The 26,625-nt window shown below is 54.8% G+C and overlaps 2 protein-coding genes across 8 annotated transcripts; both read left to right on the forward strand.

Moving 5' to 3' along the window:
• Window positions 1–3,714: 3,714 nt before the first annotated feature.
• Prrg3 (proline rich and Gla domain 3) lies at window positions 3,715–14,366 on the forward strand. 4 transcript variants are annotated; one of them, XM_004871053.4, is made up of 4 exons: window positions 3,715–4,252; window positions 7,636–7,677; window positions 8,619–8,779; window positions 9,082–14,366. In XM_004871053.4, the coding sequence occupies exons 2-4, from the start codon at window positions 7,671–7,673 to the stop codon at window positions 9,607–9,609; spliced, it is 696 nt and encodes a 231-aa protein (XP_004871110.1). In that variant the 5' UTR covers window positions 3,715–4,252; window positions 7,636–7,670; the 3' UTR covers window positions 9,610–14,366. The 4 variants fall into 4 exon arrangements, with proteins under 4 accessions (XP_004871110.1, XP_004871108.1, XP_004871109.1 ...); XM_004871051.4 differs by lacking the exon at window positions 3,715–4,252 and adding an exon at window positions 4,389–4,746; XM_004871052.4 differs by lacking the exon at window positions 3,715–4,252 and adding an exon at window positions 4,919–5,013.
• Window positions 14,367–23,054: 8,688 nt separating this feature from the next.
• Fate1 (fetal and adult testis expressed 1) lies at window positions 23,055–26,187 on the forward strand. 4 transcript variants are annotated; one of them, XM_021249158.2, is made up of 5 exons: window positions 23,055–23,313; window positions 24,223–24,404; window positions 25,068–25,165; window positions 25,468–25,546; window positions 25,892–26,187. In XM_021249158.2, exons 1-5 carry the CDS (start codon window positions 23,100–23,102, stop codon window positions 26,021–26,023), a joined length of 705 nt encoding a protein of 234 aa, XP_021104817.1. In that variant the 5' UTR covers window positions 23,055–23,099; the 3' UTR covers window positions 26,024–26,187. The 4 variants fall into 4 exon arrangements, with proteins under 4 accessions (XP_021104817.1, XP_021104819.1, XP_021104818.1 ...); XM_021249160.2 differs by having other exon boundaries at window positions 23,079–23,313; window positions 24,223–24,341; XM_021249159.2 differs by having other exon boundaries at window positions 23,085–23,313; window positions 24,277–24,404.
• Window positions 26,188–26,625: the final 438 nt, after the last annotated feature.

The raw sequence follows: 26,625 nt of genomic DNA on the forward strand, positions 1-26,625 counted from the left end.
CAGAGCAGTTCATCCTGATGACTCTAGTTATGAACCCGGACCACAGTGATTAAGGCATCCTCACCCCATGATGAGCTCACCCCCTCCCAAGCAGGGACTGTCATCTCACGGGAGCCCGACTGTCCTCTCGAACCAGCAGGGCTTCTTGGAGTTTGCACCTCCTTATCTGAGCTTCCCAGCATGGCCACTTCCTGTCCTTCACCACGGCAGTCTCTTGACTGGCATTTGGGGACCGGTGGCTGAGCCTGGTCTGTTGGGACCCTGGAGTAGGGCTTTGGCCTTATAGCTTGGGAAAGGCTGAAACCTGGGCTCTGGCGCTTGCTGGGGGCAGACTCAAACCAAAGAGCCAGAGCGCTTCCCCGCTTCCCTTGAAGCCACACGCAACTCCTGTATTCCTCTGTCACTTCCTGTACTCACTCTGGGTCTGCCCGGATGCGGATGCGAGGAAGCCGTGCAGGCGTGCCCATGATGCCACTTGAAAGTAATGACCTTCGCCCTCAAGTGGGCCCTTGACACAGCCTGGTAAGCACCCTCCAGCTCCGCACAAAATGCACCTCCCTCCCAAAGCCTGGGAGGACATTTCAGGCTTGCAGGGGTTCAAGGGAGCAGTGGGGATGGATTTTAGGCTGCAGAAGGAAGGAGGTGAGGAGTCAGGAGAGGCGAAGGGGAGGCGAAGAGCAGCGTAGGAACTTGGGGGTCCCTGTAGGGGTCACTGCAGAGGACTTGCTACAGTGTTACAAGGAGTAGGAGCTCCAGGCACCACAGGCCTCTGGAGAGGAGGCGTTTATCCGCACGAGCCAGGTCTTGGGACAGGGCACGGGAGGTGGCTGTGCCTCGCAGGAGGGCAAGGGCACTGCCGGCGAGCAGGGTGGGAGCTGGGCTAGCTCTGAGGTGGAAATCGCCAAGGCAGTGCACAGTTGGACCCACACTCCTGCCCGCCTGTCTGCTCTCTTCCCCAACAACATGCCGTTTCCGACTCCTCTTTCCCCACTCTTGCTGGAAAGGACTCTGATCTGCCTTTATCCCACTGTTTCCCCTCGGAGACTGCTCTTGACCCCACTCACAACCACGTAATGGTCAGCTCTGTCACTGCCTCCGGGATGCACACCCACCGCTTTCCGCCTGCCAGTCCATCGCTCCTCGCTGCTCCGGCTTGGTGCTGTGGCTGCTCCTCGCTTCTGTACCCACTACCTTGCGGATGGATGCCCAATCTCAGGACTCTCAGTGTCCCACTTCCTGCTCAGACAGGGCCTCTGACGCCGGACTCCTGTCTCTGCCATCTACTTCACTGCCATCTTCCTCGTCTCCGCCCTTCCTGTCCCTTTCAGTAAAAGCCATAGAGCCATCCTTGACTTGGACCTTTCTGTCCTTGCCCAGCACCAAACTGTCAACAGGCTCCAATGAGTCTTCCATTAAAATCCACCCAGAGCGTACGTGCTGCTCACCGCCTGCGCTAAGCCGCTGTCATCTCTCACCTGGGTCACTTGGGACATCCCCGAATCATCTTTCAGCCCCTCCCCTTGCCATCTAGCCCATAACGCCCCCTACTGATGACTCACATGGCGATGGCGATGGAATAACATCACAGGCCCACCCCCACCCCACCCCACCCTGAACTCTCGGTGTCTCGCCACAGCTTTGACCAAACAGCCTAGGCCCACCAGATGGCCTGGAAGGTGTGCACCATCTCCTGCTTCCCGTCTGGGGCCCTTGGGCCTCCCCTGTCTCCCACTGCTCTTCATGACTGACCCCAGGACACACTCCGAAGGCCCCAGCCTTAGCCTCAGAGGCTCGTCTACCTCAATCACGAGGCCCCTCCTCCTTCCAGCCTGGGCACCAGTTCCACACCCTCAGCAGGGCCTTCCCTCGTCACTGCACCTCAACTCTGCTTCCTCTGTCCCCGTCCCCAGTCCATCTTCAGCTGCCGTATAGTATCTTTGACTGCTTGTCTTCTTGCCTAGTATCTGGAAGGGCAGGTGTTTGCGCTTCGTTTATTAGTCTCAGTAATCCTGGGTCCTCAAAGAGTATTTGGCACCTAATATTGCTGGGTAAATACTTGTATATTAGTTTGCTTGGGCTGCCATAGCAAAGCCCCACGGACTGCGGGGCTGGAACAAGAGAAACGTACTGTGAATGTTTCCGAGGCCAGAGTCTGACATCCAGGTGTCAGCAGGTTGATCCCTCCCAGGGCCTTTCTCCTGGGCTGGCACACTTCTGTCTTCTGGCTGTGTCCTCCTAGGGAGTCCCCCCTTTCTTATAAGGATCCCAGTCTCACTGGACGAAGGGTCTCCCTGAGGACCCCATTTTACCTGAGCTACCTCTTTAAAGATGTTATCTCCAGGGCTAGTCCTGTTCTAAGGCACTGGGGTCAGGATTCCACTCAGGAGCTTGGGGAGGGGTCACAGTGCAGCCCTAACCTGATCAATTGGCTACTCATGTGTGGAGACGGAGGAAGGGTCAGTGTTTAGGCTCCAGGACGTGGGGGGGGACTTGGCGATGACACAGGGGGCTGGGGCAGTTGTGCTCAGGGCAGGGTCCAGGTCTGGGATGGATGAATGTCAGGGAGAAAGCCGGGGCCGCAGCTGCTCTTGGTGCTGGGGACAACACCATGGCGATAGAGAGTCTGGTCCGTGTTGGATGCCGGGACAGAGGAAGGCGCAAAGTTGGCCCCAAGGGAGAAGAGGGACATGCGTGATATAAGCGATGGCCCGGCAAACAGCAGGCAGCTGGATGCCAGCCAAAGCTCCCAAGGAAGCAACAGGCACACGCTACACTGCCAACGTGACTGTCTCCTCCACCCACCAAACAACTCTCGGAGGGGCACACTGGCACCATTGCTGCAGGCAGAAAAGGAAACTGAGGTACAGACAAGCTAAGTCCCCTGATGAGGATTACAAAGCCTAGAGGTGGAGCAGGCAGCCCCGCCCAAGGAGCTGCTCTTGGTCCTGGCCTCTCTGGCCACACGCAGAGACCTCCGATTTCTAGTTTCCCACAGATGACTCTGGGAATGGCATGGTCCCCTTGGGTGGGGGCAGAGGCCCTTGGTGACCTCATCTACACTGTGTGGGGAGTATGAATGCTAGTGGCCCAGGCCGCGGGTGGGAGGAAAGGCATTCAGGACCGAGAGGGAGGTAGAAGTAGGCTGGTGTCTTGCAGCCAGAAGCTCTGGTACAGGTGAGAGAGGAGGGCGAGAGCCATGCGCCCTCCCTTCGTGCACACCGGAAGCGATCCCCTCTCTCCTAGGCAGTTGTGTGCACCGGCTCCATGGTTGTTGAGAGCAGGTGTGAACCTGCTGCAGGCCTAGGAGGCTCAGGTTAGTGCACCGAGAGAGAGCACAGTCTATGCGCCAAGCAGGCTTTCCTTTGGTGCCCAGAGGGGCCTGTTATTGTCCCCAGGTGGTTTCTTTCTCTGTGGTACCTGTGGCTCAGGCCGCCAGCCGTGGCCCTCCGGGGCTTCAATGGCAAGGACTGGAGGACTGCAGAGTTGTCAGGCAAGGCTGTGGTGTGGACTAGGGATAGGAAGCCAGCCAGGGGTCACTGTGAGAAGGGAGAGGAGACGGAAGGGTGGGGCGGGGCTGAGCAGGGGGCCCTGCCCAGGCAGTGCTGGGAGCTGCAGCGGGCGGGACACCCCGGGGTGCCGAGGCCAGGTGGGGTTTGTCTGCCCGGGATGGGATGGGGGTGGGGCCAGCTCTAGGACTTTCTCAGGGTCATTCCCATTAAACGCACCACAGGGCGCGCCGGGGTCTGTGCTAAGCAGAGAACCCTGTTAGCAAGGAGGGCCAGCCCCTCTTCAGAGGTTGGACCAGAACGAGGACCTGAGCCCCCTCGGAGCCAGCTTGGCCCGTTCTGTGGTTTTTGTCTGTGTTGCGCTTCCTGGAGTGTCACCTGTGCTCCCCGCGTGTTGTCCTGCCGCTCGGCCTGCGGAGGGGCCCCAGAAGATCCCTTCCTTCCGCTCCCCTTCCTGTGCCTTCAGCTTGCCCAAGACCATTTCCTCCTCCGTCTGGCCGCAGCCTTGCGAGGACGAAGGCTTCTCCCCATTTCTCAGATTTTCCCGGGGGAAGCTGCGGTCCCCCGGCAGGGTGGGGAGAGGGGTACGCGAAAAAGCCAAGGTCACCCAGTCATTGGCAGAACGGGGCCTGGACTCGGCCCTTCTCGGCGGGCCTGGCGGGGCCGGGGAAGGCGGGCTGGCTGCTAGCTCGAGCCTCTCTCCGGGAGGGAGGCGGCACCGGGAGCCAGGCCGGCGGGCATGGCAGGTGAGCGGGGATGGGGGGGGACCGGGGCGGGGGCTGGGCTGAGCGGGGCCGCCTGGCGCTCGGGCCTTGGGCGCGGCTGCCCAAACTCGCCGGGTCCTGCGAGGGCCGTCGCCCTGGGTCACGGCCGGCGGGGAGAGGTGGCCGAGGGTCCCCAGCGAGTCCCGGGCCCGCCGGCCAGGCCCCGCCCCCGGGCGCCACGGGCGGGGGCAGGGGCGGCGCCGGCGGAGTGGGGCGCGGGCGCGCGGTGCTCTGTGCGCGCCGCCAGCCCTCCCTCCCTAACCCCTGGGCCGGCCCGTCGCCCCCACCCCTCCTTCCTCTCCTGGCCCGGCGGCCTGGTGCGCGGTGCAGCGCGACCATCGCGGCCTGGCGAGCAGGGGACGGCGGTCGTGGCGCTCGAGGGTGGCGCGCGAGGCCAGACCTGGCTCACCGGGGTGTGGGGGGCGGGACCGGCGGAGCCCCCAGAGGAGAGCGGGGCCAGGCAGGGGGGCGCCGAGGTAATGGGCAGGGCCTGGGCGCCTGGCTGCGAGGGGCGGGGGCCCCAGGCGCACTTTGGCCCTGGCCAGGAGGGCCACCAGGCGCCTGGGGAGGCGGGAGGGCAGCTGGGCGGGGAGGACGGCGGGCGGGGCGGGCCGGGCAGGGCCGGGGGCTTGGCCGACGGGGAGCAGGTGGGCGGGGACAGGGGCCCTGTGGGAAGAGGCGCAGCTGCGAGGTGGCGGGCTGCGTGCGCAAACAGGGCGGCCGCCTCCTGGGCCCGGAGAACGGTGAGGCCCTTTGGGTTGGGCGGCCCGGCCCCCCGAGGGCACGGCTTGGTGTCCAAGGCCACCGAGCTGGGCGTGAGGCACTGCTGGGGAGGGGGAATCTGAAGGCTCTGCCAGCCCAGGCATTTGGGGTCCTGAGCAGACCTGGGAGAAGAGTGTGGCTGGGCCAGAAGCAGGAGTTGCTGGCCAGGGCGCTGGTGTTGGGCGAAGGACAGGCACTTTCAGGGTTCGCATGAATGGAAGGGGACAAGGGGCCCCAGAGTTTGAGTTTGAGCATAATTTGGGAGTTGCCTTGTCACAGGGTGGGTCGATGAGTCATGAGATTTGGAGAGCACCGAACCCTTTCCTGGCGATGAGTTCTGAGTGATGGAAGTAAAAAGCGCTGGGATTTGGAGAAGTGGTTTGGAGGCCATGTCTGGGGACACCAGGTGCTCTGGTGGCCACCAGTCCCCGTGTGAGGGACTTCGGGAGCTGGGTCCCACAGTGATGTGATTCAGAGGCTTCCTCCCTGGGTGGGGTTCAGGGAGGTCCCCGTGGTGGCTGTCCCGTGTCCCCCTTCCCCGCCATCCTGTGGGGATTCAGCTGTGCTCCCGTGGGAAGGGGGTTAAAAATTCTTCCAGCTTCCAGCAGCTTTCCAGCACCCACCAGGGGCAGGAGGGACATATACATGCGTGACTGCAGCAGCATTCTCTGTTGTGGAGCCCTCGCTTCCTCACTGTTGCCATAGTAACTGCCTAATGATGGAGTATTTATAGGGGAAAGAAGCAGGCGCTAAATTTTGGGGAGGGGGAAAAGGCCTCATGGCAGGCTGCGGCAGCAGTGATGATGGCTACAGAATCACTAATGGAGTGGGCGATGCTATGCGAGCTGTTTTGGGGAGATCCTGGCTTCTTTGGAGCTGAAAAATGAACCACTGACTTTTGCAGGTGCCAGGATCATACACATTTGGGGCTGTTTGGAATTGTTTTCACGTAAAAAATTAAAACCCTGCAGTTCTCTTTGGTAGACAACGAAACATTTTCTTTCTTCCCTTATTAGTGAAGCCTCCACTCATTCTTCTCACACCATGATGTGACACAGGCTCCATTTTCCTTCAACCAAAGCATGGTGCCACTGGGCCCTCCTCCTCCATACCCTCACCACCCACCTCATCGGAGATTCACAAGGGAAGGAGAACTCATCAAGGGCCATTCCTCTCACAGTGGAACCCCCATCCTTGGCAGATTTCACATTCCCATGTTGAGAGTTTTTGATAGGATTGTTGTAGGGTTCAAAAGAGGATGCCTCCCGACTTGGGAGGCCAGATGGATGGGACATTCGCAGTTTACCCTTTCGTTTTCAGTGATCCATCATATCCTACCTGTTTGCCAAGAAGATTAGAGGCCGTGTTACAAATGCACAGTGAGGGTCTGGAAACATAAATAGAAGACTGTGTACCTAGTCATAGGAGAGAAGCATCTCTGCCCAACAGCTGGGCTTGCAGGGTGCCTGTGGTTGAAAGTTCGTGTCAGTACCAAACTCCCTGGCAGCCTGGGCAAAAAGGGCAGCCTCATGGGTTGCACAGCTCCTATGTCTTGTATACTGGTAGTGCTAAAACACGAGCTTCTGCCTGGGAGGAGAGCAGCGGTGATTGCTCCCAGATGTGGCTGGCTCGGCCAGCTTTCCAGAACATGTGTAGGAGTGGGAGTGTGTTTTGCACAGAAGCAGAGGAAGTGGTGCACTGTGCCCAGGGCTCGAATCGTGAGCAGACAGGGATTTTGTGGGAGGAAAGGCCTTGGGACAGTAGCCAGTTAGCATCTCAGGGTGTGTGACTGGGGAGCTAACCCAGGGCCTCACGTGTGCTAGGCAAGAGTTCTAGCATGAGCTGCATCTCCTGCCCTGATCACTGAAATCTGAATCTTGGCACTCTGCAATGGTGGTCTCTAGTACAGAGAGGAGCCCACAGGGTGGAGATGAACCTGTCAGGTCACATGGATCTGGCTGCTGTCGCACATAGAGGCTCGGACCCTGAAGAACAGGTGGCCTCTGAAGGTCATTGCAGGCCAGTCCCAGATGGGCCCAGACATTTGAGATGGTTGTTGTTGTTGCCGTACATTTGGTTTTCAAGGAACGTACTTGCCATTGGACGGAGGTGGAGTTGCCGTTGTGATCCATTCACGTTTTGCCTCTGTCACAGCTCATTTGCTGACCTTGCCTCCTCCCACCACCCCCACTCCACATCTCTGGCCTTCATTTTCTCATCTGTCTCTGAGATCTGTTCTGATTCACAGGCACAGGGATCTCTAGAGGGGAGTGAGGAAGGAGCCTCCTCCCATAGGAGTTTTCCTTTCTTAAAGAAAAGGTCAACCCTTGGGTTTTCTGGGAGCTCAGGTGTACTCTTGGGGGAAACAGTGGAAGGCTTGCTGTGGGCTCTGCTGGGCAGTGGGGAGCTCTGCAGAGGAGCTGAGGGGGAGACTGAGAAGCAGCAGCAGCAACAGCTATGAGTGGCTGCATAGAGGTGCTTCATCTCTCGGGGTGCTGCTTTGACCTTTTGACCAGGTCTGGGGGTTGCAGTCTAGGGTGAAGATGGTGCTGTGTAGATTTCTGGTTGGGATTTCGACCACAACTCTGCTTCTCCCCGTCCAGGCAAGTGAGACTCCGGAGCTGAGTGAGGGAGCACCATGGCAGGTAAGTTTCCAGTCCGAGCATGGCAAAGGTGCACATCCCTCTTTTGAGTCCTTCCTAGATTTCCTCTCAGGGAGCCCATGGCCATTGTCTAATGTTGGGCAGCAGCCTCGGCTCACCCTCAGGCTCCCACTGGAGCAGCTGTCCCCTGGGGATATGCTCCTGCCAGGCTCTGTAGGCACACCAATGTGGCAGGCCACGGGGCATGGGAAGGGCATGGCCAACACCAGCCTGGGCACTGTGTGACATCCTACCTGTGGGTGAATACCAGGAGCAAAATCATCTCTTCCTCTATCCTCTGAAGCTTCGGCTCCATCCATGTCATGCTGTCTGCCCAGTAGAGTGGGGTTTGTCCCTTTGACCAGTGGTGCTACCCTGAGAGCTTTGCAAGAGAGTCTGGCCCAATCTTCAGTGCTCAGACTCTCCATGTAGACCCTCCCAGGAGCATGTGCCTCCAGTCTCTCAGACCACTGATGCTAGCCGATGTGATGGAAAAGGGGCCCGGTCAGGTGGCTGGCTGCTGCCCTCGAGGGGTCCTGTGGTCTTATCTGGTGTTAGTCCCACAGCATCAGCCCCAGAGAGGGGCTCCGATTGCCCCTTTGAAGTGCAGAAGAACCTGGGTATTTATTCACTGACAACTACTATGCTCAGTGCTCCGACTCTCTCTCGTCCCTGTGCAATGTGGTCTTCTCTCTTAGCCGGCTCCCATTTTCCCTGTATTAGCCAGGGCCTGATCCCTGCTGGGCCCCCGTGTTCCATGGTGTCATGGAAAGTCAGGCTTCTGTCCCTTTTCTGCCCTGTCCCTCGGGTTGAAGCCTGGTGGTGTGCCGGCTTGTTGTGCCTGGTTTCCCTCCGTGGCTGGGCCTAGGTCTCTGACTCAGCCTGGGCTGAGGGAGGCTCTGGGCACCTCCACACTCCGGGCCTGCCTGGGGCTCTCTCCTCAGTGTTTCTGGAGGCCAAGAATGCCCATTCTGTGCTGAAACGCTTCCCGCGGGCCAATGAGTTCCTGGAGGAGCTGCGCCAGGGCACCATTGAGCGCGAGTGCATGGAGGAGATCTGCAGCTATGAGGAGGTCAAGGAGGTGTTTGAAAACAAGGAGAAAACGGCATGTACCACCCGAGGCTGGGTCTGGGGAGGAGAAGTAGCGTTAGGAGCTGCCCTCTGGGACCAGAAGTGAACGAGGTTCCAGTGCTTGCCTTTGGGGACCTTCTCACGTGGGAGTGTTGTGCTTTGTCCTGGGTGCTTTGCACAGCCACTCTGAGAGCTCTGCGAGGCTGGTGGAGTGGTGGGTGGGACGGCAAAAGCCTCCTGGGTCCCTGTGAAGCAAGTAAGAGTGTCTGCCCTGCAGCATCCTGTCATGTCCATTCACCCTCTTCTGCACATGTGAGCCGCCCTCCTCTTTTGCAGATGGAGTTCTGGAAGGGGTACCCGAATGCTGTCTACTCCGTCCGAGACCCTTCGCAAAGCTCTGATGCCATGTACGTGGTCGTGCCCCTTCTGGGGGTAGCACTGCTGATTGTCATCGTCCTGTTCATCATTTGGAGGTGCCAGCTGCAGAAAGCAACACGCCACCACCCCTCCTATGCTCAGAACCGGTACCTAGCCAGTCGTGCCGGGCACAGCCTGCCCCGGGTCATGGTGTACCGGGGCACTGTGCACAGCCAGGGGGAGTCCTCCGGGCACCGGGAGGCGGGGGGCACCCCGCAGGTGGTTCTGGGGCCCAGCCGGGGGAGCAGAGCCACGGTCCGGCTGGAGAGCACCCTCTACCTCCCGGAGCTCTCTCTCACCAGACTGTCCAGTGCCACTCCTCCTCCGTCCTATGAGGAGGTGACTGCGCCCCAGGAAGGTAGCAGTGAGGAGGCCAGTGTCTCATACAGTGACCCGCCCCCGAAGTATGAGGAGATAGTGGCTGCCAGCCCCGGTGAAGACAAGTAGGGAGGCCGTGTACTGGCCTGGAGGGAGGCCTCTTTCAGAGGCTTCCAGCTTACGTTGGAACTTTGGAAAGACTTTGCCACCACAAAACAGCCTTAGCCTCCTTGTTGCCAAATAATTCTCTAACCGTGGATTTTTAGGAAGCCAGCTGTCAGAGACAGGTAGGGTGGGCGGGCATATGGAAAGTGCGTGAGGCAAAGCCCCTGGGAAGAGCTATGGATTCCAGATCCCGGCTCTTCTGGAAGCCTCCCCCACCCCCACCCCCTTGTCCTGTCCTCCCGTCCAGGACTGACTTCTCTTATGCCAAAGGAATCACCCCAGTGTGTTGATTGTGGCCAGAATGTGCCCAGGCTCTGCCACCTGGGCCTTGGGGTGGGGGCCTGACTGTGCCTGAGGCGGTAGGGAGAGAGGAGAGGGAGAGAAGCCAGCTCTGCAGCTCCCCTTTCCTCCTCCGCAATCCTGTGCTTCCTGTCCTCCACTTTCGAGGACAGGGGCAAGGACTGAACAACAAAGAAACCAAGTAATAACAAAGAACGAATAGTGAATACCACAGAACCAAACAGTGCTGCTAGGCCGTGCGTGGGTAGGAAACCGGGGAAATCAATTGCGCAGATCTGTGACAGGCTCCTCCCCCTGCACCCACCCTCGCTCCTGACCAGGCCCGCAGCAACCTGGCTGGAGGACAGGGTGCGTGAAGGGTGCGGGGCAGGGGGCTGGGTGGCAGAGTTCCTTCCTTCATAGTCACCAAGGGGCCCTCATGGACTTTGCCGCCCTGTTTTTGGTGTGCCTGCCCCCCAGACCTGTGCACCTGCTGCGCCAGAACCACTGCCTGCTGGCACGAGCCCACTGGAAGCCCCGGAAAGCTTTGTCCGGGGAAAGCGGAAGCTCCGACCCTGCCGGGAGCCCACGGCCCCTGAGTAGTCAGGGCACAGGCTGGGACAGTGAACTTCTCCGTGTGTGGTTGCTCCCCCCCATTGGCCAGTTATCCTGAGCCTGGTCTCCTCAGCACCGAGCTCTCTGGCTTTGAGCTTTTAGGATACTTCCCTTTTTGTGCATGGGTGTGTGGGACTTGAACTTCATAGTAACGATGGTGCCACGTGAGCAGGAGAGCCTAAAGTGTCTCTTTTTAAACATCTCTCTGTGGGGGAGCCATGAGCCCGGGTGGAAGGTCTGTCCAGGCTTTGCTCTGCCATGGCCAGGAGCTGGTCTGATTTCAGTGAGACTTGCGACAGCAGTTGGGCAGGGGTGACCTGCCCTGTAACTGTCATTGATCAGTAAAAGACATTGTTGATACCATCTCTCCCCTCCCCCATCTCTATCCTCCTGGCCTGGCCTCGCCTTGGTGCCAAATCAGTTTTCCTCTGTGGTGCTTTCAAAAAATGTAGCAACCTTTTGTGCGACCCAGAAGAGTGCAGAGCGTGGGTGCATAGGCAGCCACAGCAGTTTAGAAGCCATTGAGTGGACAAGCTTCCTGTCCAAATGGCTCTCCAAGGCAGTCACTGGGCTCATTCCTTGAATGCAGCCCTTTCTGAGGCCACAGATAACTTCTGGAGGCCGCTGGAGACCTGGGGACTGCCCCCAGGCTGTGTTTCTGGTCTGGGGGCCTGTGTCCTACCCTGCTTGGATAACTGGATTCTGCCATGAGGGTTTCCGTCCTTCCCCCTACCTCACAGGCCCACCGGAGGTTGACTGGGCTGCTGCTTGTGAAGTGCTTGGAGCCCCGGGGAGCCAGTGAGGTTTGCCCTTGGAAAGATGCTTCTAGAAATGTGCAGGTTCCAAGGGGGCCATTTTGAGTGAGGGCCCCATCTGCCTCTGATGTGGGGTCTCAGCCCAAGAGGAGTCAAACTCCTGCCTGACCCTTTCTATGCCCTCCAGCCCTTCCTGAGTTCTGTGATGCCAGAGATGCCGACCAGGTGGCATTCCACCTTTCCTTCCTTCTTTTTGCCCAGTCCTGGGCCTCTGGCACTGCACTTCTGCCCTTCCTCAGGAGGGGATTTTTGGTCTAGAAGGTCTCTGTTTTTTCCATGATGGAGCCTGGGCCCAATCCCATTCGGCCATGTTGGAGGACCTCAGAAGGAAAGCCAGAAGCTTGGGGCCAGCCCCAGTTCTCCCAGTATTTTCTCAAGCAGGGACCTAAGTGTGACCTGCAGGACCTGAGCAAAGGCCTCTCCTCCTGCCCCTGACCAGAGCCAGAGGGAGTGTGCCAGGAAGGCCAGCACCTTAGGCATCTGCCCAGTGGCCTGAGGCTGGGCCCTGGGAGAGCCTAGGAAGTGGAGCCCGGGGACTGGCCCCAGGGCGGCGTGCTTCCCTTGGCCCGAGGGCTGGCTGCAGGGAGAGCCTAAGGCTGCTCCTTGTGGCCTGCGGCCTAGGCTCTGGCACTCTGAGGAGCTCTTCCTGGAGGACTGTGCAGAGCTCCAAACCGTGCACACTTGGCTTTTATGAATGCCCTGTACAGAGCTTTTCAAGCTGTCTTTGTATGAATGTTGATTTGATATGATGCTAACACTACAGTTGCCACATTTTGGTTGTTTTGGGACTTGTGTGTGTACGTGTGTATATGTGTACACATGTGTGCACGTCGCCTTTTCTCATTGCTTCTCTGAAACAATAGCCAGTGTGCGGCTATATTTATACCAGGAGGATCCAGTCTGAGGGGAGAAATGTTGCCTCCTGGGCTGGGCAGCCTCATGACAGGGCCCTGAGTGAGGAAAGCTGAGACTAGCTGTCAAAACCCCCCAAGGTCGCTGCCTTCTGTCCTCCCTCAAAAGGTTTGAGAAGAAGATGAAGCAGCGTCACCCTGGGGGACCCAACATGCCCCTTTGTTTGGCACGATGCTCCCTCCTCCTCACTCCTGTTATGCGGCCCTCAGTAGCTGAGGGAACTCTGACCACTCCTGGACTCTCTCTCTCTCTCTCTCTCTCTCTCTCTCTCTCTCTCTCTCTCTCTCTCCCCCTTTCTTGCCTTTCTTTCACAGAAAGATCTGAGACTATTGACTTGGGAGTGGTGGGCTAGTTAGGTATTTTTTCAATTAAAAAGAAGAAAAGTCTATAAAAAATTCACTGAAATAGAACTGTCACTTGTTTTCAACCAAAAATTTTTAAGACTTTTTAAAAACCAGAGTCACAATCCTGTCCCTTCCCCACGGCCACCACCTAGGGCTTCCCAAGTGAAAGCACAAGAGTAAGAGCGGGGTGCCCAACACGGCTGCCTCGAGCCCTGGCTGAGGAGTCCCACCCCACCGGGAGGCCGAGGGCCCCACTTCTACTTGCCAATCCACTGCCATTAGTGTGAATTCCTTAGGGTGCTTAGAAAATGGGAGTCTGCCTGTTGTGCTGGACAATGTCTTTTTGGTACCCAAATATGAGGAATTTGGGACAGGAAAGTGTCTTTTTTGTTGAGCAGTTGGAGCCAGCTGCTTCCCCACTCCCAGTGGGTGGAGACTCCCAGTCCCCAGGCAGAGTTGATCTGACACCCAGAAGGCATCCCAGGAGAAAGAAAACATCAACACTGCCTCTAGATTGCTTTGTCCAAGTGAGAGCAAGGTGAAGGAGAGAGGATCTGTCTCTCTAGCACAAGGCTGAGGCTGCTGGGCTTCGTGCACCTTGCTAAGGCATGAAACTCCGTTTCGGAACTTTGCCAATTCAGAAACAAGCACATCCTCCCCACTGACGTCTGCTAATACTAATCAGTATAATTAGTTAATTTAAAAAGTGCTGTAATCACACTGCTTGGAATGACAGTAAAAGCCCATTAATCTGAAACCCACTAATTCAAAACTTGGGGAAAAAACTATAATTTCAAATACTTCAATAGTAGCTACGATCCTTAGGACATAATACTGGAAAGATTCTCCCCTTGGATCCATTTTCAGGGTCTTCTGTGTAAGAGGAATCTGGTTTAAAAGGAGTACTTTTTTCAAAGGAAAAGCTCAAGGTATTAAGGATCCCTCCATGTGCCTTGTGCCTTGGGGCGTGGCAGTTCTCATCTGCAAGGCCCGTGGGCAGGGCAACCCCTTGTTTTCCCTCCACCTTGGGGAGTTAGGGTAGTGCAGTCTTTTCCTCCACTCCTGTATTTATCCTACGAGAATAATATTGTTCGTGAACTTGAGTGCAATTGAAACACAAGCACGTGTCTTTTGAAATATTCTGTAAAGCAAGTGTTGCACTAGCAGACTGGCTGCTCTTGTCATCCGCCCTCAAATATTCAAACTTTAGGAGTTTTTCCTTTCACAGGCTGTGGGTGGGGAGTCTCTCTCTCTAGCAAGAATTTCTCTGACAAAGACATGGGAACAGCACACCCACCCTGGCTCAAGGCCACAACAGTTGTTCCACTGTGCTGTTGTCTGAGCGGGTCCCACCCCCAGCTGTGCTTCTGCCTCCCAGCCAGTCTCCTCCTTGCTCAGATGCCACTTCCCCAGGCCTGAACACACCCGCCCGCTAGCTCGCTGTGACTGTGTATTTGTGACAGTGCAAACCCTGCTGTGTGCAACTGAGCTTATAGAAATGATCACCGTGAAGTGGACTCATTTTGGCACCACTTTCTGCAGTGCCCGTCTTCATGTGTTGACCCATGTCAGCTGGAAATCTGTCCTTTCAGTAATATGTCAGGGTTTCACTGGAGCCTGGGGCCAGCCAACGAGCCTGCTTCTGATCTCTTGCTCTCTGCTCCCTGTTTACAATTGTTGAGTTTAGCTGTTAAATTTTGTCTCTTTCTGTACCAGAAGATAATGAATAATAATAAAGAGCAAATGGCATCCCTTCGCACTCTGTCCTGGTCTATCTTGCATCCCCTGAAACCTGGTTTTGCAAAAATCAGACTGTAGATAAGGAAATAACCCAAGCTAGTTGAGGAGCAGGAAGTGGAGTTGTCCTGGGCCTTGACGTTTGTCACATGGAGTGTAAGAAGATCTGACCCCTCTCCCTGAGCTGAGGTGAGTAAGAGGTGTCAAGATCTGGGTTAGCAACTTCCATGTCATCTGATCCCTGGTTACTAGTGGAGGTGTCCCTTGCCCTAAGGATGCCCTGCTTGGCTTCGGAGCTGGAGGAAGGGTAGAGAGAGAAGTCCATCCATGCCCTGTGTGGATGGGACACGGTATTCCCTGAGTTCTACAGCTGGCAAGGCTCAGAGACTGTTCGGAAGGCAGTCGTGGCCTTGCCCCCACATGGAAGGGCTGTGAGCCTGGGATGAAGGTGCCCAGCTTTCTCTGCAGTGACGTGAGCCACGAGACTCTCTAGTCCAAGGTGTGCCAGCCCTCAGTAATGAAAGTTATTGGAGATTGTTCTTCCCCCTCCTCTTCTCTCTCTCTTCCTCCTCCTCTTTTTCCTCCTTCTCCTTGCAGTTCTGGGGATTCAGGGACTCTCATGTGCTAAGAAGCACTGGGACAGTAATAAAAGCAAGCCGTCCTTTAATGGGGTGAGTCCTGGCAGTGATGGGATGATGCTGGTATTTGGGATGTCGTAGAGAATGACATGTGGAAGCTAAACACCACGGGCCTTGTGTTTCATGCTTGTCCTAGCTAGGCTGGCGTAGTTGAGTGATGCCACCCTCCTGGGGATGCTGGACCACAAATGAACGCTCTGCAAGTAGACCCTGGCACACAGGCGGGCCCTGGTTTGGAATTTGGGTTTTGACCCTCAGGCTTTTACCTGACGTAAGTGTTTTACACAGTGCCTTAGGGATCTGGGCTGGTCCAGGCAATAAAGTTAATATATGATGAGGCCTCTTGTTTCCAAGTCTCCCTGGGGACACCATGGAGGGCCTGGGCTTCCCTTTCTTGTTGGGCCAAGGCACTTGAATTGCTTGTGGAAGGTGACAGGTCAGGGACAGAAACTTAATGAAATGATGGTGGGGGAAGAGAGTCTTTTACCTGTTCCCTGGCCCTCATCCTGAAGGCTGGGCAATGCAAGGGGAAGATGCATGAGTTGAACTTATAAGGATCATAGGCAGCACTTACTGAGCACTTAGTTCGTGCCAGGGTCTCCCAAGGGACCTTCGATGTGTGCCTTATAACCAGCTCCCTTTAACAGCCCAAGGAAACAGGTTCAAAGAGAGCCTGTCCCTGGGCCCAGGGCACACAGGGAGTAGATGCCAATGCTGTCTCATGAATGCAGGCCTGCCCTGATTGTCCCACCTCAAGTTACGCAGGGCACTGTGGTCTCCTGCACAGAAAGGTCACCTTGCTTTTGTTTCTGTACTGACCGTGCATCCCTCCAGCAGCCCTGCATCTCCCCGCCCAGTGGCTGTTAATTCCGGAAGAGCAGGAACAGTGTCTGACTTCTCTCATCACTGCTGCCCTGGAACACAGCGCGGTGCCTGGCTCATGGTAAGAGTGCTGTTTTTAAGTGTGTTGACCAATTGTATTCTCCGATGAGAGCCCAAGCTACCTGTTAGTTCATCAGGGCTGCTGTAATAAAACGCCATAGTCTGGTGTCTTAAACAGGAACTTAACTTCCTCGGTTCTGGAGGTTGGGAGTCTGAGATCAGAGTGTCTGCAGGTTTGGTTCCTTCTAAGGCCCTTCTCACTGGCTTGTAGGTGGTCGTCTTCTCTCTGTGCCTATCTGGGTCCTGGTCTCTTCTTTTTATTTTTATTTTATTTTTTTTTTCCATTTTAAGTTTTTTTTTTACCTTCTCTTTAATGACTTTAACAGAAAAAAACTGCATGATGAAATATATTTTCTCCAAATATATATATATATTTATATAATATATAATCTTAGTTAACTCAATTGTGTAATAAATAATATTTATAAAAAGACTTTTTGAATATAAAATCAAAAAGAACAACTTCTACAACTTTTTACAAAACTTTGGATACAGCAGGTTGATAGGAAATTTCCATTGGATACTATTACCTGACTATGGCAGTGAGAATAATTACAATGCACTCATGTACTATTATTAAATAATTACTTGTCAGCTACTTGAATACACCCCAGAAACATGACTTTATCACTTTTAATATAGAATACATAGATATGAAAAGACTTAAAAATTTGTATCCATTCTGCTGAGGTATTCTCACACAAACCAAGCATTATCCCGTTGACATGATTTAAAACTGTTCAGTCTACAGTGAGATGGGGAGGACATGTCAGACTCTGTGGAGGGGCAGGGATATTTATCTTTAGCAGTACTCCTGGTCATCAGGTTCGAGAGTGGGGGCAGCTCCTGGATGACCGTCCTGTAAAACCCGGAGATTGCTGACCCAGTATCTTAGGTCATGGTTAGGTAGACCCCAGACAGATATGCCAGTGTCTTCAAGAGTTCCACCCAACCTATCCTCCAGCAGGCTCAGTGTTTCTGTTTTCACATTCAGATCCCCAATCCATTTCGATCCTAGTCTAGTGCTTGGTGATAGGCATGGGTCTAGTTCCAATCCTTGGCAGGCCGAAATCTGGTCCTTCTAACTTGGTCTCTTCTTTTTATAAGGACACCAATCACACTGGATTGGGGCCCCTTTAAAGATTTTTATCTCCAAATACAGTTGCATGATGAGGAACTTCATTTCAACAGACAAATTTGGGGGGTGCAGAATTCAGCCCAGACAAGCCCACTCACGGCAGTGGCGGGTCTCTGTTGCTCCTCCTGACCTGAGCACATTACACCCACTGGGAAAAGTGAGCAGGGTAGATGTCATGTCTTCTCTGAGTTGCTCCTTCTCCCAGGCTGGGCACATCATTCACACTGGGGATAGTGGGAGGGGCAGGCATCGTGGCTTCTCTGAGATTCAGGCAAAGACAGGCCCTGGATCAGCTTCTCCCTTGGTGCCTCTGAAGGATGTGGGACAATGCCGACGATCCTCACAGGGCCAGTGGGGTTGGGAGTGGAGACGTGAGCTTCAGAATGGTTTCGCAGGATCCCTCTGTGGAAAGTGACCTGAGAACCCAACACCTGAAGGGTGCACAGAATGCTTGCACCCTCAGAGCGTTTTTATGGATAAAACATGCTGTTTTCAGGAATCCTAAGACTGGCAGCTCCAATAACAGTGACTTTCAACAATTTCTCTGGAGAGCTCAAACTGTGTGATTGATGCAATTTCACTGGGACTGGTGTGCTGTAAAAATAGTCCGGGTAACATTTCGTGTCAGGTGAGTTGCACTGAATCACAGGAGCCCAGCGGGTGGGCCATCAAGGCTGGTTTCCCAGGGCTCTGCGGCTGACAGGGCACACGGGAGCGGGTGACTGCAGAGAGGGCAGGAAACAGGCCACAGCAGGGGCATACAGTGAACTTGACCTTATGGGAAGACCCGTGTGACCGACTGTGGAGGCTTCTGGAGAATGCCTTCCTGGGAGAGGGTCACAGAGGCATGGGGAGGCCGAGTGACTCACCTGAGGTCACACAGCTCATAAATGAGGATCTATGAGTCAGAACTAACAGCTGGGAATGGCAGGCATCAGGGCGGAGGCTGTGATACACCCCGGTCTCCTCTCCCGGAAGTGCACAGACTTGCCCTGTGCTTGTCTGAGAAGGCGTGCAGCTCCTGGGGCCCCTCCTCTCCGCCAGCTCAGGCGCAGCCGCTGCCCCCTCCTCAAAGTCAGGCAGGGTCTGAGGCTGCACTGAGCTTGCTGCCCTTGGGCTCCCGTGCTCCCAGTTCTTGCACACACATCACCTGTCACTCACTGGGCATGGACACGCGCTTTCCGTCTGCGGAGTCGCCGGGGGGGGGGGGGGGGCTGGGGCTGAGGGCTCACAAGTGATCAGGAAAGAGGCTCCAAGGCCCCTGGACACAGAGGCACGGCTGTCCTGTTCTCTCCGAGGGGCACCGCATGCTGGGCCGCTGTCTGACAGATAGACAGGGGCTGAACCCCACTGGGCCTCGATCTGCTGCCAGTGTTTTCAGGAAAGGCTTCTCCGGCAGCAGCCAAGGAAAGAGGAGAAAGAGCCGGGAGCAGGAAGTGACAGCTACTGGCTACATCTGCAGGTGAGCCTCCCCTCTCCTGGCTCCATTAGTTTTTAAGGGTTTTTGATTTTATTGTATTAGTTTAAAATTATTCATATAAGTTTGTGAAACCTAACAACTACATTTGTTTTGGGGACCTGGTACATATGCATATCACATCCTGATCACTTTTACTCCCCTCTGCCTCCCTCCCTCCATCTCTTTCATCAGATCCCCTTCCTGTCTTCACAGATCCCGCCTTCCTGTTTCCTATCATCTTCCTTTTATTTTGCTCTTTATTTATATTTGAGTTTCTCATATAAGAGAAACCTTGTGGTATGTAAGCGCGTGTGTCTGATTTAGTTCACTTAGCATGATGCTCTCAAAGTGTGTCCATTTTACTATGAATGACTCAAGTTTACCCTTTTTTATGGCAGAGTAGTACTCCATTGGGTATAGACGCGCATTTTCTTTATCTACTCATCTGTTGATGGACATCTAGGCTGCTCCCATAATTTTGGCTTTGAACTTTTAGGTGCTGCTCTCTGCCCTGCAGGCAGGGCAGTCTTGAGTTACCCCTGGGGCAACCAGTCAGCAAAAATTGCCCTTTCCCTGGCAGGTTCCCCCACCGGGAGCCACAGTACTAGGCCCTCAGGGCCAGAGGTCACCTGGCTTGACCTCAGGGTGCCACGGTTCCTACAGTTTGATCCCATGGCCCTCTGTCTGTCCTCTGTGCCCAGGGCTCTAGGGATGATGTCCAGACCAGCTGCTTCACACCCAGTGGCTTTGGGATTTTTCTTCAAGACCCATGGTTTGAACAACGTCTGGCTTGGAACCCCACTAGCAGAAAGTAGTTAGAGAAGAATGCTCTGCATGAAGAGAGGTGAGGGTGTCCTGCCCTAGCCTCCCACTGCTGCTGGCGGGAGAGGTGGGAATGGGGAGCAGATTGCCCGGATTCTGGGCTGGGGAGGCATTGTTGAGGGCAGGTGATGGGCAGGCTGAGGTCAGGCAGAGAGAGCTGGACATGGGGCCGTGTTGAGCTGGACGCCTGGGGGCTGAGTGCCCTGTAGGTTTCAAGCGAAACTGGCATGCCATTAGCCGGATTTGTTTACTCCCAGGGGAGGCTGAGTACTCAAGACCACCTTAGGGGAAAGGCTGATCTGTTTCTTTAGGGTGTGCTTGGCTTGAAGGGAGGGAGAGTTCTCTCTCACTCCCATCCCTTTGTGTTAATAAAACAGCTCTTATTTTAATAAAGATCCGAGCCCTGCAGCAGGCAGTTCACAGAGAAGGAATACAGAAGATCAGTAAACAAATAAAAAATCAGGCAGGTTTATTCATAATTAAAGTAATATAAATTAAAGCAATAATGAGATAGATATCACTTTTCACCTTACAAAGCTCCATGATATCTTCTGTTGATAGGACTGAGAAGAAGCAAGCATTTTCTTCCTTGACAATATCGGTCAGTGCAACTCAGAGTCATCAGCACACGTGTCCTGGAAATGCACAACTCCACTTCTAAGCACCTTCTCTACAAACACTTTTGCATGTGTGTGCCAAGAGTATATCCAGGAGCACTCATGCTATGTTGCTTATAGAAGTTGAAAGCTCTAGCACTCAAAATGTCCCTGAGCAGGTCAATAAAAGGTGGGCTGGGTTTAAAGGAAATCTGATCTCTCAGTACTGCCTGGGGAGAATCCCAAGGCACAGGATTCACTGAAAACTAAGAGAACAGCTTGTCCCTCAGATATAGGGTCACATTTGTGTAAGATCTCTGTACATGCAAACATACAGACGTGCTGTGAGCTGGAAGTGCTCTGGAGCCCCCCCACCCCGCTCCCTCCCCAGGGACATCTATCTGACTCCAGGCCTCCTCCTCTGGGAGCCTGCCATGACAATGTTGGGTCTCCCGCAGCTATCAGGCACACTTGGCCATGGGGCACCCACTTGGACTCAGGAACCATGTAAGACTTGTCAGATCTCTCTGTACCTTGGGTTCTCTAACTCTTCAGGCCTCCAAGATTAGCACACCAGATGGGTGAGGCTTTTGAGACTGTTTCTATTGTGAGCTTAGGGTAATTTGAGAAGGAAATTATGATGTAGATGTCATTATGGAAAGGTTAGTACGTTAGGGATGTACTAAGGGACAACTTCAAAGTTACACAGCAAATTCGAACTCTCACCTCCCAGCCACCCTTGGCACCCAACCCTAGAGAGGCGGCCTGCTGAGGAAATGACATGCCAGGGTTTCTGGGTGGCATTAGGAGCTCAGGGGTTGGTAGAAAGCCTCACTCTTTTTGCTTGGTCCTAGGTGGAAGGTTCCTCTGCCACCAGGGGGCCGTGGCTCTTCATGCACCCCGCTCAGCATCCCTGTTCCTAGGAAGACAGTGGATCAACGCCCATTGGCAGCCAGACAAGAAGTTGGTCTGGAATCAGTTGCTCATGCCCCTGTGGCCAGCCAGCACCAGCACTACTCTGCTCTGCTGACTTCTGAGTGCTCCTCCCGGTCCACCCACTGGGTTGGGGAGAGACTCTTAACTCTACTGTCCACTAGGGAAACTGAAGCCCAAAGAAAAAGGACTTGCTCAAGGTCAAATCTGCCTGGTGAGGATGGGCAGAGAAAAGGTCGCAAGATAAAATATCGGCTATCTGGTTACATTTGGATACTAGCTAAACCATGAATAATTTTTAGTATATCTCAAATGTTGCATGGAGCATAAAATGGACATTAAAATGATTTGTTTACCTGAAGTTCAAATTTCCTTGGCTTTTATTTTTATTTCTCAATCTGGCAACTGTGGCTGGGCAGAAAGAGAAGGCTCCAGTTCCCTGGGCTCCTGAACCCTCCTGTGCACACTCAGTAGCCTCTCTGCTCCTAGGAGGGCTCTCCAAGAAATCTCGGGTCTCACTGCAGCTGCTCCTCCAGATCTGGGAAAGGAAGAGCTTCTTCCAGCCCCCGGGGGGCAGGGGTGCAGGCACAGCCCCTATCAGCTCTGTGCTGGGCTGGAGGCTGAGAGTCAGGAGGGCAGCCCCAGGAGGCCACCTTCAAATCTCACCTAGTCCCTCCCCCTCCCTCCCTCCCTCTTTTTCTGCCTCCTTCCTTCTCTGCCTCCTTCTCCCACCTGGACCCCCTCTGTATTTTGCTCCTTTTGCAGATGGCCTCCTCTTCCCTCAGGGGCCCTAGCACTGTTCCCCAGAGCCACCAATTGCCATGAATGTTTAAAGTTAAAAAAAAAAAACAGTTAAGTACAGTAAGAGACACAACACCATGAATCACCCTCAAAATACTTCCCCTCCTGCTGCCTTCAAACACTTCTCCTGCCATCCTTGCCACTTTCTGAAGCAGTTCTGGAAGTCCTCTTTCCTGAGGGTCTTTTGCTCTGTCCTATCTACCCCCATGTCCTGAATTTACCTTTCTTGGCCATTTTGACCGTGATTGCATGGTGCCAGATCTGGTGAATAAGGTGGATGAGGACACTATGATGCTTTTCCAGCTTGTTTTTTGGGTGGATGGTGCTTGACAGCAGCATTCACCACAATTTTGAGCACACTGAGGAAAAAGGACTTCCAGAACTGCTTCAGAAGGTGGCAAGAATGATGGGGAACTTGTTTGAGGAGAGAGTAAGTACTGGGGCCGGCTAGTGGTAAAGTGTCTTTTCTTGCATTACATGCGTTATGTATTTAGACATTCACCACATATTTCATATGTATCTGGACATGCATAAGCATGTAGAGAAACATGACTAGGAGGCGGAAGGTGGATTGCAGACTGGCAGGCTGGAAACTCAGGCAGGCGTTGACAATGCAGTCCTGAGGTAGAAATTCCCTTTTCTCGGGAAAACTTCAGTCAGCCTTTTAGGGCCTTCATGGGTAGAGGCCCACCACATTATTGAGGGGGAGGTGTTTTACTCAGAGTCCACTGGTTGTACATGCTAACCACAGCTACAAAACACTGTCACAGCAGTTCCTAGGCTAGTGTTGGAGGGGCTTACTGGGCACTGGAGCCTGGCTAAGCTGACACCTGAACCTGGCCCTCTCAGTGGTCAAGTGAGGGAAGCTGAGTGGGAGCTGGGACTTAAGCCAGGGAGTGCAGGGCACAAGTCCATGGGGCTCCAGTGGCTGCGGCAGGTCCCTCCTGTCTTGTCCTTCCCTCCCTTGATTCTCATGGTTTCTCTGCCAAGCTGACTCAGATGAGAAAGAGGCCATCTCCTCTGCCTGGGAGACTTGGCACTGGGAGAGGCAGGATGCTCTCTACAAAGAAGCCCTTTGATGGGCAGTGTAGCCTGGGTTATGGGCCAGAGCTGAGCTTTGCAGACAGCATGGTAGGCCCGGGCCTGACCCTGCATTGATCACTGACTCTAAGGCTCTGGACTAGTGCCTCCCTCTACTACAAGTGATGGAGGGTGGTCCCCATCTGCCCTCTGCCCAGCTGAATCAAGGAAGGGATTGTGAGCCATGGTGGCTCTCAAGGGCAAAGACTTGGCCTCGTATCTCTTCTTCTAAGTTGCTTATAGAGCAGCAGGGGAGAAGGCCACTGTCCCAGCCAAGTAGATACAGCAGGAACAGGAGGTGCCGAGTCCAAGGCCTGAGCCCTGAGAATCTGGCTCCACCTCCATGACTGGATATATCTTCCTTGCGCTCCTACCCTGGAAGAGATTGTGCGAGTGCCTCCTCTGCCTTGTGCATCCTCAGCTGTCCCGTCCAACTGAGCAACTGGCAGTGATGGCAGCAAGCCCTTCCAGCATCGAGGAAGACAATGAAATGTGCATCAACAAAGAACCGGCACCTGGAAGCCACAGGCAAGGCCAAGACCACCTGATGATAGTAGGTGAGGATCCCCAAAAATGTCCCTTGACTACAGCCAACCATGTGGCCTTCTGTCTACACTTGTGCGTGTGTGTTGGAGAAGGTACAGACCCTCACATGTGCACATGTATGCATCTGCATGCACTGTCCTCCTGGACATGTGTCTGGGCCTTGGAGTATTTGTGTGTTGGGTGGCAGAGGAGCTGGGGGGAAAAGGGACAGAGGATGTAAGCATTTTGTAGCCCAAGTGGGAGATAGGTTGGTGTGGTTCCTCTCTCTCTCCCCCATCTCAGCTAGCACTCTGTCTATTGCAAAGCATTCGGAGGGCTTGGTTTATAAGATCAGTCAATCCTCTCTCCTAACCCTGTCATGCTTTCTCCATCCACATCCATGATCTACAAGATCCTATTAGGGCCACTTCCTCACTATATTTCATGCTGGCACATACACAAAAATCCACGCTGCAGTTATGTTTGTTCTCACAATGGCCCGAGCCTGCTTCTCCCTACAGCCTTTGTACTTGCTGTTCCCCTGGGTCCCTGTGAGTGAACCCCGTGTCTTCTTCATATCGCCTCCTCACTGTTGGCTCCTCCTTTTCCTGAGGAAGTCTTTCCTTCCCACCATGTCACCCTGATTTTGTCATTCTGAGAGCATTTCTCGTGAGTTTGCACTGAAGCATTATTTTCTATTTTGTGCTTCCCATTCTCCTTTGTACACAAACATTGTCAGTTCCATCATGGGTGGGATCTTGTCTCCTGGTTGTTGCTCATTCTCTCCAGTAACTGAGGCCCAGACTTGGCCTTCAGTGAATACTCACTGAACTTCTGAACAGATGAACAAACAGACCTGGGATCAGCAGTGGTCAATGGGCCTTGAATGACTCCTAAGAAGTTTCGGGACCTGTCTTGTATCTGATATGTCTTGTGCCCAGGAAGCTCTGTACAACTTTTGTGGCTGTTCCTGGGGTCTCTCTTCTTCTCTCCAGACATACTGGATCACGGACCTTGGTCGACGGGTGTTTCCCAGAGGGACCAGAAGGCGGGACCAAAGGTTGCTGTCTCCATTATAACCCAGTCACCTTGGAACATGACTTCCTCCGGGGCCAGAAAAGCAGTACTGTCTGGGGTCTTTGGCACACAGTGCCTGGGTTGGGCTGGGAGGTACTGATTTGTAGAGGCTCCTGCCTAACCATGGTAGATCAAGTGGGGCTGGAAGTTGCTCAGGAGGAGGGGAAGTCCCTATGTGCCAAGCAGGCAAATGAGGACAGGCAGGGGGGTGGTCTAGTGAAAGGTGAGAGCTGTCCTTTGGTGTGCTGGGAGTTTAACACTGGGAGTCCAGAACGTCTGAAGTATACTGTGTAGGGAGTATATATAAAGCTGGCCCTCAGTGGGAGACCTGACTGTTATAAGAACTCATGTGAGCCTCATGTTTCTTAGTCAATTCTTTATTCGCCTTGAGTGAGGGAAGGATTCAGTGATGTCTGCAGGTGAAACTTCTGGCAGAGGACAGGGACCCTTGTCACTGTTCTTCCCTTGTCACAGCCTGCAAGGGCAGGGGCTGCTGAGGAGCATGGCAGGGGTGGGGTGGTGGTGGGTAGCTCACTTGTGGGGTTTCCAGGCTTTTCTAGTGGCCTCAAGCTGCCAGCCCTTGATTCCAGAGGATCAGGTACCACGTGGCTGGGGTGCCATGGCGTGCGCCGTCCGTCCCGGACACTATGTGGGAGGCCACTTAAGTGGGGCTGAGCACATGGCTTAGAGTGGCCCTTCCTTTCTGTAGGCGCACCAGTGGCAGGGGCCCAGGGTGTCTGGAGAACCAGGCCACGGTGATGCCCATTCCCAGGAGTGCCCTGGCAGCTTCCAAGGCTGTAATGACCCGTAAGAGCTGGAGCACCTTGGGGCAGATGGGGTGGTGCGCAGCTTGGTTGGGAAGGAATTGTGGGTCCTTGGAGTACTGGGGTTGTTGCCTCCTGGCCACCTGGGACCTGCAGGTGCTCTGTGGCAGGATTGGCCAGGCTGGCTTCCTGCTCTTCAGCCCCAGGCCCTCTTTACCAAGGACAGAAGAGTCACTGTCAGAGAAGCCCCTGGTCTTACCTGCTTGCTCACGTGGCTTTCCTCTCTGCCAGGCCCTGGCTGGGGCCACCAGCAGCTCCTATCCTCTGTCTTCTTTTTTTCCACAGCAATCTGGGGCTGGATCTGCTGGCAGAGCTTGGCCTGGATGAGCTCAATGGACTGGAGATGGAAATCATGAGAAGACAGGTGAGCTCATGGAGCATCTGAGGTGGGGTCAGGCTCCCTTCTCTTTCTCCCTGGCACCCCACCTCGGTGCATGCTCAAAGTCCCTCTGTCAGGGAACCAGTCCTAGGCCAAAGAGCCCCCCCTCCCGCCTGTTCCCGTGTCACTGCTGTCCCCTGCAGCAGCTGGGAGGGGCTGCAGTGACATTGGGGAGGCCTGGCCTTGGGGCCCGCTGGGCCGTACCAGGGGCATTTTGGCCCCTAAGGGACAGCCAAGCCCCCTTGTTCTAATGCCGGACTTCCCCATCCATGGGCCTGGGGCACCCGGGAAGAACCCTGCTCCCCAGCCCTGCCTCCGGCCCCTCCACAGCTGCTTGTGATCACTGAGCGTCTGTGTGCCCTTGAGGATCGGGATGCCACCTGGCGCTTTAAGGAGGCGGTAATCTTCACCATGATGGTGTTGGCCTGCGTTGCCAACGTGTGGCTGTGGATGCGCCAGTGAAGCCATGGCCCCAAGGGAGAGGACAGGGCAGCCCGCCCACAGTGACACCAGCGGGCCTTCCAACCCATCCCCTGCTTCGGTTTTGGCTTCCTCTTCCCGTTTGCTTCCAAGCTGTGCACAGGGCTCTGCACAGGCTCAATAAAAGTTTGGTGACAGCCGTGAAACCTGCCGGTGAGGCTCATTGCCCACACCTTCCTCACTCTCATTATCCCCAGCCCAGGCACAGGGCTCCCTTGTCGGTTTCTCACCAGTGACTGCTCGTGAGGACACGGTGCTGTAGGCTGTGACAGCCCGGGCATTGCCAGGACTCAGTGAGACGAGGCAGGAACCGTTCCACTTGTACTGGAGGAGACTGAGCTCCAGAGGGGGGAAGCACGTCCCAGGGGTGTCCAGCAAGACAGGGACCGTGTCGGGTGGGATGGTCTCTCCTGAACCCTAGCCTAGGGACTGGCCTGTTCCTGCAGACTCTCTGGGCATGAGGTCCTGACTCGCTGGGGCACAGCCCCTGGCAGCGTTCATCAGTTCGTCAGACAGGGCCAAGCGCAGGGTGGGAGCGCCAGGCCTCGGAGACCCGTGGAAGAGCTGCTGTCTGGGCTCGGGTA

The sequence above is a fragment of the Heterocephalus glaber genome, unplaced genomic scaffold (assembly GCF_053883595.1).
Source record: "Heterocephalus glaber isolate CG9 unplaced genomic scaffold, H.glaber_assembly_v1.0 deba00001164, whole genome shotgun sequence".
NCBI lineage: Eukaryota > Metazoa > Chordata > Mammalia > Rodentia > Bathyergidae > Heterocephalus > Heterocephalus glaber.